The 21,716-nt window shown below is 31.9% G+C and overlaps 1 protein-coding gene across 2 annotated transcripts in view; it reads right to left on the bottom strand.

Annotated features, from left to right (window-relative positions):
- Nucleotides 1–17,558: 17,558 nt before the first annotated feature.
- LOC113399650 (B-cell lymphoma/leukemia 11A) overlaps nt 17,559–21,716 on the bottom strand; it is a 34,730-nt gene continuing 30,572 nt past the window's right edge. For both annotated transcript variants that reach the window (XM_026638827.2, XM_026638828.2), the window contains exon 5: nt 17,559–21,247. In XM_026638827.2, the coding sequence (XP_026494612.2) occupies nt 19,245–21,247 (2,003 nt within the window). In that variant the 3' untranslated portion in view covers nt 17,559–19,244. The remainder of the gene's footprint in view (nt 21,248–21,716) is intronic.

The raw sequence follows: 21,716 nt of genomic DNA, 5'->3' as shown, positions 1-21,716 counted from the left end.
CATGATTTTGCGATCTAGAATACGTAATGACCTTTATACGTTGGAAATTTGGCAAGCAGGACAGTCTATGAATAGATTTTCCAATGTTAAATGGATAGACGTTGTTCTTTTTATTTTTGTATATTTTTATCGAAATAAAAAAAAATATTTTTGTTCCTTACGATAAAATTCTAAGCTACAATCACAGTTGCGAAAGGTTTAGCTGTTTAATATTTAGTTACGCTCTATAATAATATAAAATAACAAAATATCACATAGTGATCATCCACAGCTGTGAAATGTAATTATTGATCACAAGATATTTATCTATATCTACCAAACCACATTCGAGCAGCGAGTTGGAATAAACTCAACCTTCGCCTTGAGCAGATTTCACAGCAGTTACAGCTCTATATGTAGCGCAGAAATGCTTTGCTCTGCGATCGCTACTAATTGAAATACCTCTAATAATTGTAATTCATAGTGTATACTAATCATTACCTTAAAATGTTGATTACAAATGAGAAAATTCGAATTTCGAAAGAACCAACCAACCTACATCAAACTAAAACTCGTTACAAAATGTGACTGTTCCAAATAAAGGTGTTGTTTTAATTACATTATCAGGCGAGCACACGCAGGGAGCTGGGGTGTGGACCCTTCTCACGGGTTGAAAGACATTCAAATAATAGTCTTTGGAGAAAAGTGGATATGTAGGCGGCCTTCTAGACCATTAAATATATAAAATAATTCACGCAATAAACACCCTTATTCCTTTATTATAAGTGTATGTAATTGCGTGTATGGATTTTGTTTTGCGAAATATTTGAACATGGTAGAGACAAGTTTTGATTATGTTCGACTGTCACGCCTGATGCTCACGATGAACGAAGTTTGTTCCATTGTTTTTGTATGTAGGTTTTAAGGGAATCGTAACGTAATTTTTGCTAATGGATTTTTTTATGAAAAAATGTTAAATTATAAAAAAAATAACATCTTTATGTACGACATAATTAAATAAGCTTAAGTAAAAATATTTTTCATGATTAGTAAGAAATAGAAACGGGATGACGGACTAATTACGTTTTGATATAAAACTATTGACTGTTGTGAAATTAAAAAACTAAGTGAATTCGATGATTGCCTTTGACATATAATTTCAGTTGAAATTATATCGTTCACATAATATTCATGTGCTTAATGGATTTGATTGAAACTTGATATGTATGTAGAGTATAAAATGGAATAAGATATGCTACCTTCATTTCTTTAACTAGTTATAACCGGTTTTTTGGAGCATTGTTTTCAGCGTAAAGTACCCTATGTCACTCTTCTGTCCGTTAACTTTCTCTTTGTGGAATCATGTCCGTCCGTTTTGCGTAAAACAAGAATAAACCAGCACTCTTGTGCTTAGAAAGTTAAATATAATATCAAGGTAATATTGTTATTTAATTTAATTTCAAATTAATTCTTTAGAGTTTCACGTAAATATGTGCGTAACTATAATATATTATTTAAAACTATTAAACAAAACTGTTATCGTAAAATATATCAGAATAAATACGAGCAAATTTAACCAAACTGTAACCGAGCCTCGAAAATTTCTTGGTAACATTATATCCTTACATTAGGGCTAAGTGATAGCGTCACATTTGCTGGATTAATTCATCATCCGAATTGCCGTGGCCAGACTGATGGCTCGGAACCCCAGGGGGAGGAACACCCTCGCCCGCTCTGATTTACGTATGGAGTTTTTAAATTGTGATTGTAATTTCTTGAACTTTGTAAATTATTGTCTTTTATTATATGTTATCAAATATTACTGGTAATTATTTTTACTTGTTTTTTTTTTATTCCTTTTAAACATGTTCTTGCATTATTGATACAGCCATCAAATTGTAGTCGATTTCGTTGTTAATTTTATATTAAGACTGCTTAAATACAATTGTGTTGAATAATATAAGAAAATTTTATATGTAATATCAATCGTAAGTTAATATTGAAATCAGAAGCAAATTAAACTTTGAGCTCATATCATACAGAGCTACCCTGCACACATTAATAACAGTTTGTTCCAAAAACTTCCGAACCCAAAGTAAAACATAAAACTTAGTCAAAGAGCAAATCGCTACAAGCGCTAAGTTGCGCGAGCGCCCATTGCCCTTTGCACCCCGAATTAACCCCCCCTCCCCGACTCTCATCCCACCCCACAGGACAGTGTAAGGATAAATGGGAGGGCTGGCTCTTCTGGTTAAGTGTAGATTTTCCGAATGCGGTGTTGATGATGGTTGTGTAGTGATTGAATTTAATTTATCGATATATATTTCATTTTTTTTTTTAAATTAACAAAACGTCTTTTTATAAACTATATTAATAATAAATAATTCAGAAAAAAGTATTCTGTGTCGGTATTTTACACGTTATTTTTCGAAGAGTATACATGAAATTCGTGACTTAATACCCTATTGCGACCAAACAACTAGGCGTCGTGAGAGCCAAAACTACCTCATCAACATTGCTATTTGCTTACTCATTTCCAATGCCTACTACAGCAATGAGTGATATTTCGACACCTGAGTATTTTGTTTAATATAATCCAGATATCTTCTAAGCAAGCAATTAACATAGACTATTATGTCGTATCGGAATATCGTGACATAGTCAAATAAACAAATATAATTAAAAGAACGTTGTTAACCCAACTTTAAAAGTCTTATTATAAATAAAATTATTTATACTTATAATACAATGTTTGTAACATATCATAAAACTTTCAACATTCTTTAAAATGGCTATCTTACTATAATAATTATATCGTAAATAATGTTTCACTTGGTGGTGGTGATGGTGGTGGCGGCACTTGGTGGGTCGGGTACAAGCCAGCCTGGGTAGTAACCACCTACTTATCATATATTCCACCGCTAAGCAGTAATACTTAGTAATAGTAACAAGAAACATAGCATCTTAGTTCCGTATATAATCGTTGGTTGCACATTGAAAATTGATTAAAATTCTTGCGGTGCCAATATCAATCGGCTATGTTGACCACTTACCACCACGTGGCTCATATGCTAGTCCACCACCAAAGATTATAAAAAAAAATATTATCGATACCGCCTAATGACGTGCGGCACGGCCCTATCCCTACAATTTCTCGAGACCGTTGGACAGCGGGGTTGTAAATACTCGTGTAAAATTGTCCACGTTCCCTCCCAGAAAGGCTTTTGTGTTACATATTTCTTTGTTATTTACCTCGCACCCGCACTCCTACCTGCCGCTCAAGTACACGGATTACGAAAATATGCAATTAAATGAAAAACATAGCTGTTTGTTTTTTTTTTTTTTAACAGACAAATGTCCTAGTTTATTGATCTTAATAAACCCATAAATACACTTTTAATTCATTTATAAAATTATGTTTCAAGGTACATTAAGAGTCTTTAAAAATGAATTGAATAAAAAATATATTAGCACGTTTATTTATCTCCTTACCTAATTATTATTTACTTAAAAGTAAAAAGTTTAAAGTGTTTTTATTTATCGTGTCATTAACATTAAGATCGGTCATCATTCGTCCTCATCACGTGTTCTAATCACGATTGCTACGAGTTAATTGCAATCGCAAATGAGACGCGCTACAGTGCTTACTCGCCACCTGGGCTAAGGTACGACGCATACAGACCAGACACGAAATAAAATAATTAAAAAATATACATTATTTTTGCTTAGTTTTATCGTAAAGGAATCTTTGTATAAATTATAAGGAGTTGACAGTTAAAAATGTAGCTAAGCTAGACTAATAATCAATATAATATACTTTTACTTGTTTTCATGTAAATAAAACCGTTACTTATAACTACTTACAAACGCTTTTTTTTCATTACCTTTTTTTATCGTATTTTGACAGCTGTAGATTTAAATTACAATCTTTGGATATGTAGTCTTTAAATGTTGTTTTTTCACAGGCGAAAAAATATTTTCTTAGCACAATGTTAAGTGTGGAATATTGTAAATAAGTACTTTTTGTAAAATGTAAGTATATAAACATTTTTAATTCATGGAAAAAATGCAATTGAGTCTTTATTTTATCAACCTAAGAGAAAATAAACCTATTAATCAAATATATACATTTAAGTAAAAAAACTAATGTGAATATATAGGTATATCTATATAATACATATATCTTTGTGTTATGTGTGTGTATTCATGTCAAACGGTTTCAAATTTAGAAAATAGAATTGTGCGGGCAATTAGGTTCATCATGTACCTTTTTTTTAAAATAATAATCTTAATATACCATATTTCACACACGCGTATATTAAAATCTGTGTATTTTAATATACCCATATTTCATACAACAAAATATACAGAGCTTAACTTTTATATTTTCTTGTAAAATATATACATAGTTTATTTTAATTTTCCTATTTAGAATTCATGATTATTTTGATAACACTTTTATTTTTAAATGAGACATATTTTTTTTAAAATACACATTGCCGACTTCCAAAGTCAAGGGCCTTGAAACTTTATAGCATTGCATTATACTTAGCTACTCACTGAATTAACGAGACAGTAAAAAAACATAACAAATAATTATTACAGTAAAAAACTAAAACAATACATTTAGACAATCGAAATTAATCACATTGAAAAATATGTAAATACGTTACTAGGATTTATATATGTGCACAAGTTCACTGTACGTCCTGCCTTATGACTAAATGTCTCCCTTTCACCTTCTACTTTCGCTTGGATAATCTTATTTTTGTTACATACAAAGCATTCTAATCCTACATAATATTATAATACAGTCTGAATTACTTTAGCATTTGCGCTAGAGTTAAAATGTATTACCTTTTATTGTGATCCTCAACACGGATTAAGAGAGCGCGCGGTTTTGAATTTTGATTTGAATTGTAGCGAACAACTTGGCCATTCAAATTAGACCCCTACGGGTTTATTTGTTGAGTATTTTCTAATCTGATTGCATAAGACGTTAGAGGCTTTAGAGGTCGTGCTACGGTGGCTGAGTCGACAACTATGCACACCTATTTTGGTAATGCTTTGATTACGCTGTACGGAATGGTCTTTAATGAAGACTTTAAACATCGTGGTAGCGTCAACAGATTTTAGTGAATGCTTCCTGATAAATATTGATAATTTATGAATTTTAACGAAACAGATTGTAAACGTCTCACTCCCGAATCAATTTTGCTGTTGAGAAGTCAGTTTGGGGCTTACACAAATAATATGGCAGAATGTCCGGTTTCCTCACAATTTTTTTCTTTAGTTCCGAGCACGAGATACCCAAATGAAGCACATGAACGCTCCGTTCTTCGTGCCAGGTTTGAACCCGTAATTCTTTTACACCTTCTAGCCACTGGACTCTGTTGGCTTTTTATTATTGATATAATTCAAGGTGATCTTCTGTCTAATAATAATGTTTTTTTATAACCGCGGCTAAGTACTCGTCATGCACATATAATTAATTCTTAACTATTTATTTCTTTACATCGGTTTGAAGGCTGAGCCAGTATAATTATTTAATTTTATTTCTATATCACAATTACTATTATAAACAATCGTAGTATAAAATTTATCAAATAAATACAATATTACAGGATATATTGATATAAATTGAACTTAATAGTAAATTTTAGTTACTAAACGTTTATTATTGTATTTTTTTTTAATATATTTGGTTCCGACAATGTGTGGGACACAATCATATGACAATTTATGAACCGGTTTGTAAGCACATAGAGTACGCCCGTGGCCAGTTATTAGGGCGTTTTAACCCTTCAATGCGGACCCCGGCCGAAATGACCTAATGGACCCAATTCCCCATTTTTTGATAAAATAACCCTACGCGTGCTATTTGTAGGGAATTTTAGATAATTTATTATTTTTCGTTAAATATTCATCGGATGTTGATGTGGTGATGAGTTATTGTGTAATTTAAATATGGAACATGTTATGTGTGTGAGTGTGTAGTCAATTATTTAGTTTGAGTAATTTCATTTTATTAAAAATCTTAGTTATTTTAAAGAGGTAAGATGTTTGTTTGTTTTTTCATTTACATTTTTATATTCTTCGATTACCTGAATAACTTGATTAGATCTATGAGAGATGTCTGAAAATATAATCAAATAAAAACCATTGATAAATTTTATATTTTGTTTTATTTGATAAACATTTTAATATAGATATAGATACAGCAAAAATTACCGTATTTAAGATGCTTTTTGTAGTCCGTTTTTATTTATATAGTTTCTATCAAGTGATGGCCGAGTGATTAGAACGCGTGCATCTTAACCGATGATTTCGGGTTCAAACCTAGGCAGGCACCACTGAATTTTCATGTGCTTAATTTGTGTTTATAATTTCATCGCGTGCTCGGCGGTGAAGGAAAACATCGTGAGGAAACCTGCGTGTGTCTAATTTCAACGAAATTCTGCCACATGTGTATTCCACCAACCCGCATTGGAGCAGCGTGGTGGAATATGCTCCACACCTTCTCCTCAAAGGGAGAGATGGCCTTTGCCCAGCAGTGGGAAATTTACAGGCTGCTAATGATAATAATGATCAAGTGAAGTTGAAAACAAGCTTGATAGTTACACTTGGAAATAAAAAAAAACTGTTATTAGATTAAAAACTGTTATTAAATTAATACACGAATAAGTAACACTTTGGGTGATTTAGTTATTTGAGTCAGTGTATTCACAGGCACTACAGGATTATATTAAGATCTAAGATGACGTGTAATTATTACAATTTAAAATAATTTACCCGTTAGTATATGCGGGTTAAATTTAGTGATTTTATTTTAAACTAATAACACAACATAAATTCGTATACACTTTTGATGTTGGTGAACTTAGCCTATATGTTAAGTTAAGTTTTAATTTGATAACTTATAACAATACAATCTATCTATCGAAATAAATAGTTACATAAATATCATTGCAATAGTTTCAATATACCACAGTTGCATTTTAATTTCCTAACGGCCATAAACTGAATAAACCCGTTATGCTTAACTCAAAAACCAGTTTAAGTTATAATAGAAATACCCCATTTTTATAAATTGCAAAATGCATGCGAAAAAAATTTGCATTGTTGAAAATGGCAGATGCTAAAATTTATAATTGATTTATATAATAAAAATATTATAATAAAACAGACGAAATAAGTATACTATTCTTAACTAATTTTCGCCAGCAGCTTCATCTGCGTGTTAATATAATCGTATCGTATCTTCACCTGCGTGTTAATAATCGTATCGTATCTTTGTAGTTCAAGTTTATTTCATACAAAAATTTCTTACTAATACTATTAGCATAGATATGAATATTTGATATTACACATCGATAGGCAGAGAGGCATTATTGTTTGTGTATTATTATAAAAGTATAAAAAACAGCGATAGCCAGTGACATTGCCCACAACAGCCAACAGCCAACAGCCAACAGTCAACAGCATTGAGAAAAGCCTCCTTTTATTTATTTCTTCCTTTTGGGGAGGAAGTTTGGAACTTTATCCACGACGCTGTTTCAATGCGGATTGGTGGATACTCTCGACGTTTTACCTTTTATTGAATTAATCTGAACATTTTATTATTTTCGTGACTTGAGATCCACGCTAAGCATTAAAATTAAAAAATTAAACAACTCTCAAAAGTAATATTATAAAAAATAACATATGAACGTATTGTAGAAATAGATTAAAATATTTTACATTTCAGTGTTGCGGTATAATATCCGGTGTCCGAAAGTGGGCGGGGCTTATAATGCCCATTGGTCAACAACGAAGGGACGTACTCCATTGAAGTTCTTATTTGAAGCCGAAATTTATTCCGATAAGATTTCATAAGGGACAACATACGTGGATAGCGATGAGTGATTCTTATTCATTTAGTTTTAAGGACGATAATCCTTTGATAAGGAAGCTATTTTATATAGTATGCATTACGATTGTTTTACCAATAAAATCTATTATCATTTAATAGTACATGTTCTTTATTAATAATATTAATTAGGATTTCATATGATTATGTATCTACTTAGACAAATAAATTGGAATCAGCATTTAAACGTAAAATTTCTTATATGACATGCAATCTAGTTAGATGATAGTTTTAAAATACGTATATGACAATGAATAAATAAATGCAATATTCAAATATTTTAGTTAAAGTTATAATCAGAGCATAAAAAGCACAAACATGTTCAACTAGGTACATCGTACATGTTTGTGCCTTTGAATCGTTTAACAAGATTAAATTTAAAAAAATAAAAAAGAATACGAAAAAAAACAGTAGTTAATCATATTTACAAATAAAATTCATAATTGTATTAAGTGTATTATTTTATTATTTAAAGCTGCGTAAACTATGCTACAAATGCTAAAATCGCTACTGTTCCGCGCTTTTAAATTTTAGTATAATCTTGTACAGCAATATGCCTTGTTTTATAATAAAAAAAATCATATGATATATTTATTTTTATTGGCAAATAAATTTTATAATTAAAAACTTCAATCAAAAAAAAAATTATGAATTTCATTAATTCAAATTAAAGTCCCATAGCCAAGTAACTGCAATGCGACTTAAGTGAATAATTAAAGGATTAATTTCTGTTTGTTCTTAAATATTACCGTGGTCAGACGCAAGGGAGACCGTCTAGCGTCGAAACTTTCATTACGACCGGTAATTTCAGCAATTAGATGAACCAAATGTGTCTCAACGGGATAATAGGTCATTTAGACACGTGATAATCTGTTTTTTAATTATAAAAAAAGTATTGTTTAATTTACTGAAAGCCATTTTGTTTAAATAATATATTTAGTGGGAAGGTGTTGTACAAGACTGCCTGAGTCACTGTATGACCCTGGATACATTTAAGTGCCCAAGTGTGACCATTCCATTTTATAATGATGGGATGGCAATCCGAAGCGTCTGGGGAGAACATAGTCATGGGAGCAACGGTTGTCCGGGCAATCTGACCATCCAGTAATTCAAGGTATTTGTGACGATATTGGCGTCGTTTTGAGAGTGTTAGGGATACACACTTCCTCCTATATGTTGCGAGTCTATGCCCTAAGGGCGGCGTTCTATATGACGTCAGAAGGTTCAATGTTTTTGTTATATGAAAAAATAAAACGAACAGGGAATAAATTAAATAAACGTACCCAATAACAAATTGTTTTTATTTAATTAGTCTTTACAAGGGAATCTATAAACATACGAATATAAAGGTAATTTCATAATAGTTATCTATGTTTATGAAAATATATTTACCTATATAATCTGCTAGAGTTATACTAGTATGTACAGAAAGTCAGCTATGAAGTGTCATTTACTGGTTTTAAGTGGCTTCTCGCGATTGATATTGGGTGTAAGTACTGTAGTCTGTAGTACCTATTACAAATAAGCGTCAATGCCTAATTTTATAGGCGTATTTGCAATAATTTACCAAATAATATTACTAGAGTTTTTTTTTTAATACACATGTCAGACAGGTAAAAATAAAGTATAAACCTTCAGAGTACATATTTCAATAAATACTTATAATTCGTATTCACTAATACACCAGTAAACTTTAGAATTGTATTCGGAATGTTCGTTAAACAATGTTGTTTCGAATGTTCTATTATCTGGTGATTCTATTTTTAAATATATTCTTCTTAGTGAATTTGTTCGTTGGTATACGGTGATTTTTCTTATAAACAGATCTTACTTACATTTTTTAAGTTTGCGATTTAATTATTTATAGGAAGAAGCTTCTATGAGGCTCTCTTTGCACTTGCAATAATGCACAGCTATCTATGTAGTTGTGCATGATTATCTATACTTAGATAACGCCCATATACTTAGTATTATATCTATTGCACGAATCAAGGTGCGGAGCATCAGAAAGTCAACAAAGATCGAAAAATAATCGCTTCAATTCGGTAACTGTTTTTATTATTTATAAGTAGAGTATCGAAATACTCTTGTTAGTTCGCTGAATCAAGATGATTTGCATACAGTTGTATGATAATTTATTGGAGATATCTTCATTTTTTTCAAAATTGTTTTAATGTACCGGAAACGTAAAAAAAAATTGTAAAGTAAAAGGTATAAAACAAAAAGTATGTTCAATGTGGCGACAAAGTAACCTGAATTAGGGATATAAGTAAAAAATATACTAAATATAATGAGCTATCAAAGTATAGACATAAGTTAAAAGTAGCTACCAAATAAATAATTTAAAAGCATATTTTTATTTGGCTTCGATTTTCTGTTTTGGCAACAGAATTTATTTTCAAGCGGAAAATTTGTTGCTGATGAAAAGCGGTAAACAGATATTCAAGATAGGTATATGTAACTGAGATTATATTTGAAATTAATTAGATGGGAAGTAAATATGAATGAAATCTAAAAAAAAACATGTAATTTTACGTCATTTTGAATGTTCTTGAACTTAATCTATCCGATACAAGAACGACTTATTTTTGTATTAAATTCGTCTTCATGGCATCCCTTTAATAAAATTAGACATTTTACATTACATTAACAGCCTGTAAATTTCCCACTGCTGGGTTAAGGTCTCCTCTCCCTTTGAGGAGAAGGTTTGGAGCATATTCCACCATGCTGCTCCAATGCGGGTTGGTGGAATTCACATGTGGCAGAATTTCGTTGAAATTAGACACATGCAGGTTTCCTCACGGTGTTTTCCTTCACCGCCGAGCACGAGATGAATAATAAACACAAATTAAGCACATGAAAATTCAGTGGTGCTTGCCTGGGTTGGAACCCGAAATCATTGGTTAAGATGCACGCGTTCTAACCACTGTGCCATCTTGGCTCTCGGCTATTAGACACCAAGCCATTATTTATAGTTCCTCACCTATGATTGTGATTCAAATAATTAAATTTTTATAATAGTCCTTGGTCTGGAGGCTTACGTCCCTGGTCTTGAATAGCTTGGTCTTGAGGCTTACATAATATAAGTGACACCGATATAATTAATTGCTGTCTAATTATTTACTTAGTTGTAAACAAGCACTTGCTCTTTTTAAGTAATTAGGCGTCTGGAAAATAATGTGCTAAATAGAGATGTAATTCAACATTAGCATTTCCAAAGCGACATCTGTAGTTGAAATTAAATATTACAAGTCCCAGTTTACTCAGTTTGTCCTATAGCAATGCCATCTTGCGGCTCTTTGCAGAACTCGATACTGATTTTCCGATAAATATCCTATTGGATCGATAAAAGTCAAAATTCTTATTGGATTCGAAAATGTACAGTACTCCACACAAGTAAATTACTATAAAATAATTCTTGTGAGTATTTGATTCGAATATTATTGTTTTATACCACACAAATATCAAATCATGTAAAATAAATTATATTGAACAATATTTTCAAGTGAATTATCAATATAAATCTTTTAATAATTGGATTTAATTTAGTATAATTCAATACATAACGTTATTATGTTTGAAAAAATATTTATTTTAGTTAAAATTTATAAAATGACTTACAATATAAATTTTGTTTTAGCTACTCACCAACAGATGGCGTTAGCTGTAAAATGAAAAGTTGCAGCTCTCGCCGTTGTAGTCGCCCCAACTATAAAATTTGGGCTTTCTAGTTATAAAATAATATTATTGATTTTTTTAATAATTTATAAGCGAAGAGTGCCAATAAAAGATAAAAGTTGAACTTGGTTTTAATAAGGTATTCTTAAAATTGTTTTATTTAAGTTTTATTTAAGCGGCCTTTCACTGGTCGTAGAGTGAAGTATAATTTATTATGTTAATCATTTTAATTAAAACCGAAAATGTATGATTATTTTAAAATATAATTCGAAAATGTATTTTTTTCAAACTACCTCTAGATTAATACATTATTGAAGTAACAAATAAGTCGAACATAATATGTAAATGAATTTTTCTCGGGTCCATCACGATGTTGAATAATTGTAAATAAGTACCTATTTTAAGTATATCGGATACTATCCCAAATTCCTTCGTCCCGTCTATAAGTTATTTCTCATAAAATCTAATTTTATTCAATGTAATAAAAATAAAATTATTTATTTATTGTTTCTTATGTTCTTATATTTTTTACGTAAATATTAGTTATTAGTAACTTAATTTAAATATCATATCATAAAGGCCGGTGACGCACTTGCAATCCTTCCGGTGTTGCAAATGAACATGGGCGGTGGTAGTCACTTACCATTTGGTGAGTCTCCTGATCGATTACCACCTATGCCATAAAAATATGTGTTAATAAAGATTAATACCATAAAATCCTACTGTTCGGTTAAACTGTTTTTTTCTTTAAGTTTTTTTAACATCGGCCTTAAAATTGCTACAGTTGATAATCTTCATCGTTCACACTTATAACCACACACAAACACACACACTACACAATCAAAGTCTACTAAGGAAACCAATAAATATATAATTGTCAGATTTTTTATTGATCCGTATCTGTTAAATACGTATACTTATCGAATAAGTTGTTTCAATAGAAAAAAATAAAATCTGGATTTGTTAAATAAGACTAATAATCGATTAACAAGTGCTTATATGAGCATACTTGAATAAAGAATATTTTGATTTTGATTATGAATGCAAGTTTTTTTTTTAATGTGTATTCGTCACCTCACTCAGACTATATCGATTGGAATTAATTATATCTGAGATCCGCTTGAAAAGATTAAGTAAGTAGGTATAAAGGTCGCGGGAACAGCTAGTTATAAATCTTACTATATAATTTTTTTTAATTATAAGATTAAGTGTTGTATATGTGGATATTATTTCAAGCGAAACTGTATAAATGTCTACATAATGATTAAGTAATTATTCCTTTGTTTTTTTGTTTTGTATATTACAACGTCCAATTATAACGACATCTCAGAACTCGGATATTAATTCATACCTTTTGAAGTGATTGAATTTTTTAACTTAATTCGATTCAATTTCTATTGAAAATGTACCTTTATTTTTTATTATTACGTATATTTCATTGAATGGGTACAAGCGCCTGAACAAGGCCGAGCCTGTGTATCGGACGCTTATCACAAACGATGACGTCAAACAATTAAAGTTATAAAATAAAATAAATGCTAAAATATAATATAATAAGTTAAAAAATGTAGATACCAAATTTATTTCTTAAATTGTTATTAAAATTAAAATGTACTCTATCCAAGCAGGTTCTTATAAGCACTTGTATATTTTCACTTTACAGGAGTAATGCAATGTAAATAAATATTATTTGATAGAATGAAATATTTAGTGATAGGCTTTGCGCACGCTCTTGCAATGTCTATGAGCTACGGTCATCACTTAGGTACTACGAGATAGCACAGTTGCTCGTCTGCCTGTATATTTTATATATAAAAAAACATTTAAATCTATCATTTGAAATTTATTTATTTTAATTTAAGTTAATTTCGTTTTATATAATTTACCTAACTACCCACTATAAAAAAAAAAACTTTTTAAATAATAATTTTGAGCTAAAATGATGAATAATTTAAAACAAACGAGTCATTAGTTTAGGTGTAATTTATTGTTTCAGTCGTGAAACCATTGCTTGAAAATTGGCATTAACAAACAATTTAAAGAGATTTAAACAATTTAAAGTTAAATTATATAGGGATTTGATCCCTATAAACCTTTTATTAAAGATTTTATTAAAGATTAATATGTCAGTGTAAAAGATACTGAGGTAGGTTACTGATTTTTTTTGCTAGTTCTTATCAGTACATTCCGTTCAACTAGTACCTAGCTTTAAATGTAAGACTACTTGAATAGAGTAAATTTTTACTTGATTTGATTTAGGTTTTACAATAGAAATGTTGATTTATAGTAACATTTTATTAAAATTAAGATTTGCTTATATATCTACTTATATTTGATATATTGCTGATACTTAGATACTTTGCTTTAAAATGGTATGAAATAAATTCAGTGGCCTCGTAGGATAAAATCGTATAAGATATACGTTTGTCGAGTGATAACTACATTAATTGAAAAAAAAGTCCAATAAATGTATTTAAGACAGGTAGTAGACAAGGTAGGCTACAACTATCTTGGTCTCTAACATATTTTGCTGTAAATCCGGAAGTCCTGATTTAAAATCTCTCGTCAGGCAAGTGTTGCGTCATTAGGTTTTTCTGTCAAGTAAATTTCATTAGCACGCTGGGGTTAGGAAGTTGGGAGAGTTACGCCGTGCCTCCGTAAGCCCGTAAAGCCTTTGTGTTGGGCCTGAACTCTTTGGGGCCTGAACACGTGGGGCTACCGTTAAATTAATTAATTCATAATTAAGAAATTCAAATATGAGCAAACATTCTTGAGAATTAGTAAATGTGCTTTAACGTTTGCGTGGTCCTGAAGAATGGTTATCGGCATCAATATTTGAAGTACACATTGTATCAAAGCATTTCGTTTCGCTTCTAAATACCTACCATTAGAAAAACATCACCCTAAGCTTAACTAAAGCAAACTGTTTGTATCACAAATACAACGTTTACTAAAATACAAGTAATGCAAGGTACTATTTATAGTTACGTTGAAAAGTTTTAAAGGTATGAACGAAATCTAATCTACGTATTTATTTATAATTTACTTGAATATTTTGATTTGTATGATTTTAACGCGAAGATATAAAAGAAATTTGAAATAAGAATACAATGTTGCGCAGAGCAATACATGGCGGGTATGTGTCGAAAAATAAAATATTTTGACTATAATTTTACTTACCTACGAGTATCGTTTAAATCAAAGACATATTCAAGCTTTTCCTTGAATTTTGAAATTTGTTATTACTTACCAGAATTTGATCATTATTAGCGACACAGTCTATTTGTGTAATATTAACGAATGAGTTTTTTATTTTCAAAACCAATTCAAGAGGTTTCGATTCATGGCTAAGAATATTAAGATTTCAAAAATCCAATGACGCAGTCATAATTATCATCAAAATTGAGCTCAAGGGAGTGCTGCTTTGAGTTTCAGATTTAGCTGTCCACCTAGTTGAAAAATTCACCTCGCATAATTATTATGAGTTTCTTCTAGTTTGCAAGTGTTGTAGTTCATTTTTAAACTTTACATAACCATATAAATACAATCATCCTTACTTATGTGTCTTTGTAGTATTATATGTATGGTATAGTGTCGGTGATATTTGTTAACAAAAACTATATATTTTTAATATTAAAAATTCTTGCTTTATTAGGTAAATATTAGGACATAAAATTAGATTTTATTGGATCATACAAAGGATGCCAATGTCTGAGCTAAACATTTTTAGCTTTATCAATTGATCTCTCTTACGAATAATTGGTTTAAATATTTGCAAATTACGAGATCAGATATTACAATGTTAAAATTACAATAAAAAAGAGACTTGGGTGAGGCACTTGCTTGAAGCTAAGGGAGGGATGATTACATTGCGAAACATATGCTGCATAGTATCCACAGCTGCCCTTAAAAGATACTTATATTAACAACAATACATATATATCATAGAAATGGGAATATAGCATAGCCTAGCTGTAATTTTTAGTATTTAGTCTTAAATGTATACTAACGTAAATATGTGCAATTTAATTAAGTGGTTTGAACTCTATTATTATTAAGAAATAAGGTTCAATTTTAATGCGCATAGTATCATGTACGACTGTATCCGTATGTTGCGACCTACGATGTTGCTATTTTAAAGTATATGTAAGTTGTCATGTATGTCAATTTATAGATGAGTCTTTTTTTTCAAATTATGGTAAAAACTATAAAATAAAAAAAAAATATGGTTATGTATATTTTGCTGTGATAGATAAATTTGAAATTAAACGAGCTAAGGTTTTAATAACTGGGTCGGTCGCCCTATGACTTAACTTGTAATGATATTATAACGTAATAATGATTTCATACATAAAATCTAGAAAAAAATATTACAATTCACGAAGTAAGAGTCTCATTTGATAGATTTGTTATTAAAGTAATATCAGCGCTGTCAATTGATAGACTAACTTAAATCATTACTGTAACTATTTAACTAAAGAAGATTTGTACATCCAAATTTGTCTCATGATTGGGTAGCAATAGTGTTAAAATATAGAACAATGACTGATGGCTTCGTACGTATCAAAAACACTAATATTTCTTGTTTTTCGAAATATTTTTAATTACTGTTTTGGTACACATTCATATATTATATAATAAAAAAAATAAGCAGTATGTTATACTCTCTTTGAGTGTTACGTATATCATTACATAACATAAAACAAAGTTGCTTACCGCTGTCTGTCCCTATGTATGCTTAGATCTTTAAAATTACACAACAGATTTTGATGCGTTTTTTTCTAATAGATACATTCATTCAAGAGGAAGGTTTATATATATAATACATGCACAATATGGTAGAGAAACACTGATAATTTTAGAGGTTTCTGAAGTGATGTCGTAAATAAACAGATAGTACGTACGATGGTATATATCTATCTCTTAGGGATAACCTACAATAAACATTTCTTATCCTTTAGTTTTTACGAGAAATAATGGCTTATTTTCAAAGCGATTTTAAACAATGCAGTATTAATCCTTATCCAATTAAGTACCTTAAATATATTGCATTTAATATAAATCAATATGGCCCTTTACAGCATGTAATTTAAATGAATATTTCCGAAGATATTACCGATTTAAAACGCAGGGAAATAGCGGTTTTTATTGTCTAATATCTGAAAAACTGTGAACGTTGTAAGACACTTTCTAGTATATTTAGTATTAGCATTGCACCCCGTGCGAAGCTGGGGTGCGCTAGTGATTTATAAAAAGTTCGTTAGCTAAAATATTGTGAATATGAATGCTGATAAGTACTGGTTGTTTTAATAAAGTCATAGAAATATTGTATAAATTTACTAATCCAATACTTTTTTTAAGATAACCATATTATTCATTGAAATAACGTTATATAACCTATCTTCACGAATATATATACAACCTTACGTAATCGAAATTATTTCAGGTTATATATAGTAATTATATTGTAAGATAATTCTTCATAACCAGTGTTGTTATTGTCTTTCACTTTAGGAGTACTAATTTTATTTTAAATCTACTCACTATAATCTATTCCAACCATAAGAGGAAAAAGCCAAATAAACAACATTTGACAGCAAATTGACGCGATATCATTGGTTGAGAGCTTGATTAATCTATGATATTAAGTATGGAGTTCAGTCTGGATGGTATTCACTATGGATTTGCGAAAAACTGCCGTTTTGAACGTCAACGAAACTGTTATCGGAGTTTCGGAAGTAAAATTAAAGTGGAAATAAGTAGTTGAGTATAATAGTGTTGTATTATAAATAAATATATATTAATCGTAAACTCTTTGTAGTGCACAGTATAACTGAGTTATTAGTAAATCGCATGAAATACGTAAATCTAAATTTTGTTTATCTTTTTTACTACTTCCATTGGAATATTAGTGGCAAATTTTAAAAATTTCATATTATATCAATTTTTAAACTTATTTTTTCAAAAGGAACCGGTAAATCAAAAACATGTCTGATTAACAAATCGTGGATATTTATTGAAATAAAAATAATAAAAATGAAAAATAATAAAAACAGTTCATCTTTCACGTAGTTACACAATAAAATTTGTCTTATTTGTAATTTTTTTTCTATTTCGTCTCCGTCTTTCGTCCTTTTACTTAAATCTATATCTCCCCTCCACGAAGAAAGTATAAATTTACCACAGTTTGAATTTAAACAATTATTTTACATATTTGTACTAGTAAAAACTACGTCTACCGTTTCGTAGAGAGGTGATCTATTAATAAATACTATGATACATACATTAAATGTTTAAATTGAAAATAAATAAGGCGATGACATTAATTTAATTGTTAATAATACACTTACACACTTAGCTACTTATAACTTATTAATCGAACATTCAAGCGATTACATACTTCTAAAATAATCTATCGACTTCGTAGCTAAGGGTAATAAGTGTTTGAAAGAATATCTAGGTCCCGTCTAGGTGTCGTATTATAATAGCTGTGTTTACGAAACCCAAAGAGGCCCTAAATATAAATTATAGACGTAACAAAAGGAGATCGATTCAGGAGACAAAATGGAGTTATCTATTATAATTTACTTATTATTATCTAATATAAATTCTATCATATTTATATTAAGTACGTATACTGAAAGATTTCACGCTTGGACTAATTAAGGTACAGGTCTCCCACAAATCACATGAAATAATTTATTTATAAAAAAATAAAATAAAAACTGGAATACTTTTCAGTCTTAATAAAATAACTTGCTTTCATTCAGTCGAAATAAAAGCGTGGAAATAAAGATCAAATGCGTCACAAGATTTATTAATTTAATAAATTTTAACACTAGTTAAATATAGAAGTACCTTGTTGGTAATAACACCTACCATTAACGATACCAATTTTGATTTCTACAACGCTAATTATCGATTAAAGGAAACTGACCGTTCTCGCCGAAAAGGAATTTATAATTTTCGAAATATTGTTGTCTATAAATTATATGAACATCAATAGGTAGGTACTCGATTTAAATATTACACAATATGTTTGTATTTACAAGTTCTAACTAGTATAGGAAACATTTGCTTTGTATTTTACATAATATCCTAAAATTACGAAACAACTTACCTAAATACACAATGCTAGATAAGATCTTAGAAAATACTGAAAAACTGTTTTAATTGACGCTATACACAGCTTAACAACTAAATGTACTATAATGTATAAATCAACGTAGCTAACTTTGGCATTGGTTTCTTTTTACAATCAATAAACATGTCAAAACAAAGTCGAAAATACGTAACGTAAAGATCATAGTACAGCCTCCGAAGAACATAACCAAAACTCATCGACTAACACCAACAACACAACGGAAACTCTTAACACTGGCTCACACAAAAGATATGTTACTAAATGTATCTATAACTTACATTAATGCCCTTTGATTCTAGGATTTTTGGGCGTATATTGCAATGCGTGATATATTAAATAGTAATTTCGTTACATTCATTCCTTAAGACTAGAAATTGAACAAATGCCTCTTATTTTTTCGCCAATGACGTATAGTTACGTACTCAGGACGTAATTTAAGAGGTACGAATAACGAAATTTATTTGAAAATTAGACCTAGAAGATCTGGCTGGGTGGCGCTGGCGGTGGCAAGCGGAGGCCACCCCACGGGTAGAGTCACGAGGCCTCATCACGACACGCGTTAGAGTCATCGGATAAAGCAAGAGGAGCACCATTACTTTGATTCACAACACATTTACGCATATGTTTTTCGAGCGTTGAGGGCACTGAAAAGGGCATTTCACAGAACCTGCAACGGTACACATCCTTGCCGAGCCGGCCGTGAGTTTTCATATGCCTCGTCAGCTTTGAACTTTGCGCGCATGCATAGGAACATAGTTCACATTTGTATGGTTTTTCGCCAGTGTGCGATCTCCGATGAACAGTCAAATTCGAACAATTCTTGAATACTTTTCCGCAAAACTCACAGGTGTCATTGCGGCGTCCATCCTTTGATTTTAAAAGAGGATTCTGTAGCAGACCATTACTACTATTTTTAAGCCCATCAAAAATATTATCAGGAGGTCGCTGTGCATGTAATGTCGGTAGCCACCAACCTTCGCCTCTATCCATATCCAATTTCATTCGCTTAGAAGCTTCAAATGGGTTTTCAAAAGGATTGAACAGTGGATGTGGTTGGGGTGGCATTTTAGCGAACTCTTCCTTCAAGCGTAAAGCAGCGGTAGGTGGCATGCCATTTGGTTTTTCTGCAGGTGGACCATTGTTATTGTCTCGGTCTTTGGCTAGCTGCCATTTAAGTGAATTTCCAGATTCTTGAAGTGCTTGCTTAAAAGCCTCACTATATTGAGCAATATTAGATAAACCAAATTTATCCATTAGCTCACCAACAACAGAAGCCGAAGGAGGATGAGCAGGTATAGCAGGAGTTTGTTTTCGTGGTGGAGCCGAAGGTGCACTGCTATTAGATACTGTAAGGTCTTCTGCTTCTTCGACCTCCTCACCATCCTCATTTTCTTCTTCCTCTTCTCCATCTAATTCCTCATCTTCTAAATCATCTTCAGAGTCATCCTCGCCAGTATCACCGCCCGAATCACCATCTTCGGGGTTCGCTTCAGACCCTCGTCGGTGCATTTTCATGTGCTTTTTTAATTTTGAGTTTTTTTCAAACGCTTCGTCACACTGATTACATTTGAAACGTTTTTCACCAGTATGTGTGCGACGATGCACTATTAAGCTATTTTCGAATCTGAATTTCTTACCACAGAATTCACAAGTGTGAATCGCTTCATCGTTGTTCCTTTTTGCTGGAGGTGTCGAAGAAGGCCGTTCTGGTGGCGGCGCGTCAGCCGTCTGTGGTTCAATACGACGTTCGGGGGATATTGAACTGTGCGGCTTTATGGCTTCTCGAGGAGTGTCCACCGTTCCGGGTCCGGCGCCCGCCGGTGGAGTCTGACCGACTCGGGAGGGCGACGGGGAAGCGAACGGAGGTGAATGCTTCCTGGGGCTAGGAGAGCTCGAATTGCCTGTGGCCGCCCCTGGACTGGTCGTACCGGCCAGTTGCCGCAAGCGCTGCGAGTAAAAATCCAGCTGGGGTTCTAAAGAGAGAGGCTGCGATACGGGTGGTTGTCGTTCTCGACCCGTAAGTGACGTTGGAACTACAGGTGGTCGATCCGCAGGTGATGGAAATGCTTGATGCGGAGGAAGAGAATTAGCTGCAACAGCTGCCGCTGCTGCCGCCAAATTTAGACCGTGGTGACGAAATTGTTCAGAAACTAATTGTTCCATCCGAAATCGATGATCATGATGGTTTGGTCGTGCAAATAATGGTGTTGGAGGTACTGATGGGTGAGCTAGCGGTGGTAAGCTACCCGGTAGTGGCATCCGCAATAGACCACCAACTCCAAAAGGAGAATGTAGGTCAGGTGGTGGCAACAGTGGATGGTGGCGTAGCGAAGGTGGTGGGAGAGGCGCACCACTAGATGAGCAGCCTGAGCTCGAAGAAGAAGTACTCGAGGACGAATGATTTTGTTTATTCGGAGGGTGTTGTGGCATGCTCTCGACGTATATTTTCACACCGTGCACATGTTGAACGTGTTGAACTAATCGCCAGGCCGAGTGTACTCGCGCTTTGCAAGTAGAGCAGACGTAGTTACTAGGTTCTGAAACAAGGGAAAAAATATGTTAAACTTTGAAATAAAAAGATGTAAATGCTTCCCGATAGAAGATATACCGCAATATTAACGCGGGCAAAGTGTCTAGTAATAGCTCTCACATATCGTAGTGTAGGCCTAGGGTAGGCGCGCGGTACGAATGCTAAGCAGGAGGTCCACGGGCCCGGTACGTCGGCAGCCGTGACTGATAGCCCCTCCGTGTCTAGGGTGATTCATGCACCTCTAAAATCTTATGAAATATACGCATGACGGAATCACGTACACACGCTTGGGTTAAGAATGTTGATATTGAAATCTATATGTAACACTATCGCGGCACGAGAGAAATAAATCGCTGTTAGGAAACAACTTGACTTTAATGAAAAAATATATTTCCTTAAAAACGTGCGTATGTTGAATTATGGAAAGTGTAATTAAATGAATATTATGTACCTACCGTACATAATATTCATTAAAT

The sequence above is a fragment of the Vanessa tameamea genome, chromosome 15, assembly GCF_037043105.1.
Source record: "Vanessa tameamea isolate UH-Manoa-2023 chromosome 15, ilVanTame1 primary haplotype, whole genome shotgun sequence".
NCBI classification, from domain to species: Eukaryota; Metazoa; Arthropoda; class Insecta; order Lepidoptera; family Nymphalidae; genus Vanessa; species Vanessa tameamea.
The sequence above is the reverse complement of the archived record's forward strand: the minus strand, read 5'-3'. Positions and strand labels throughout refer to the sequence as shown.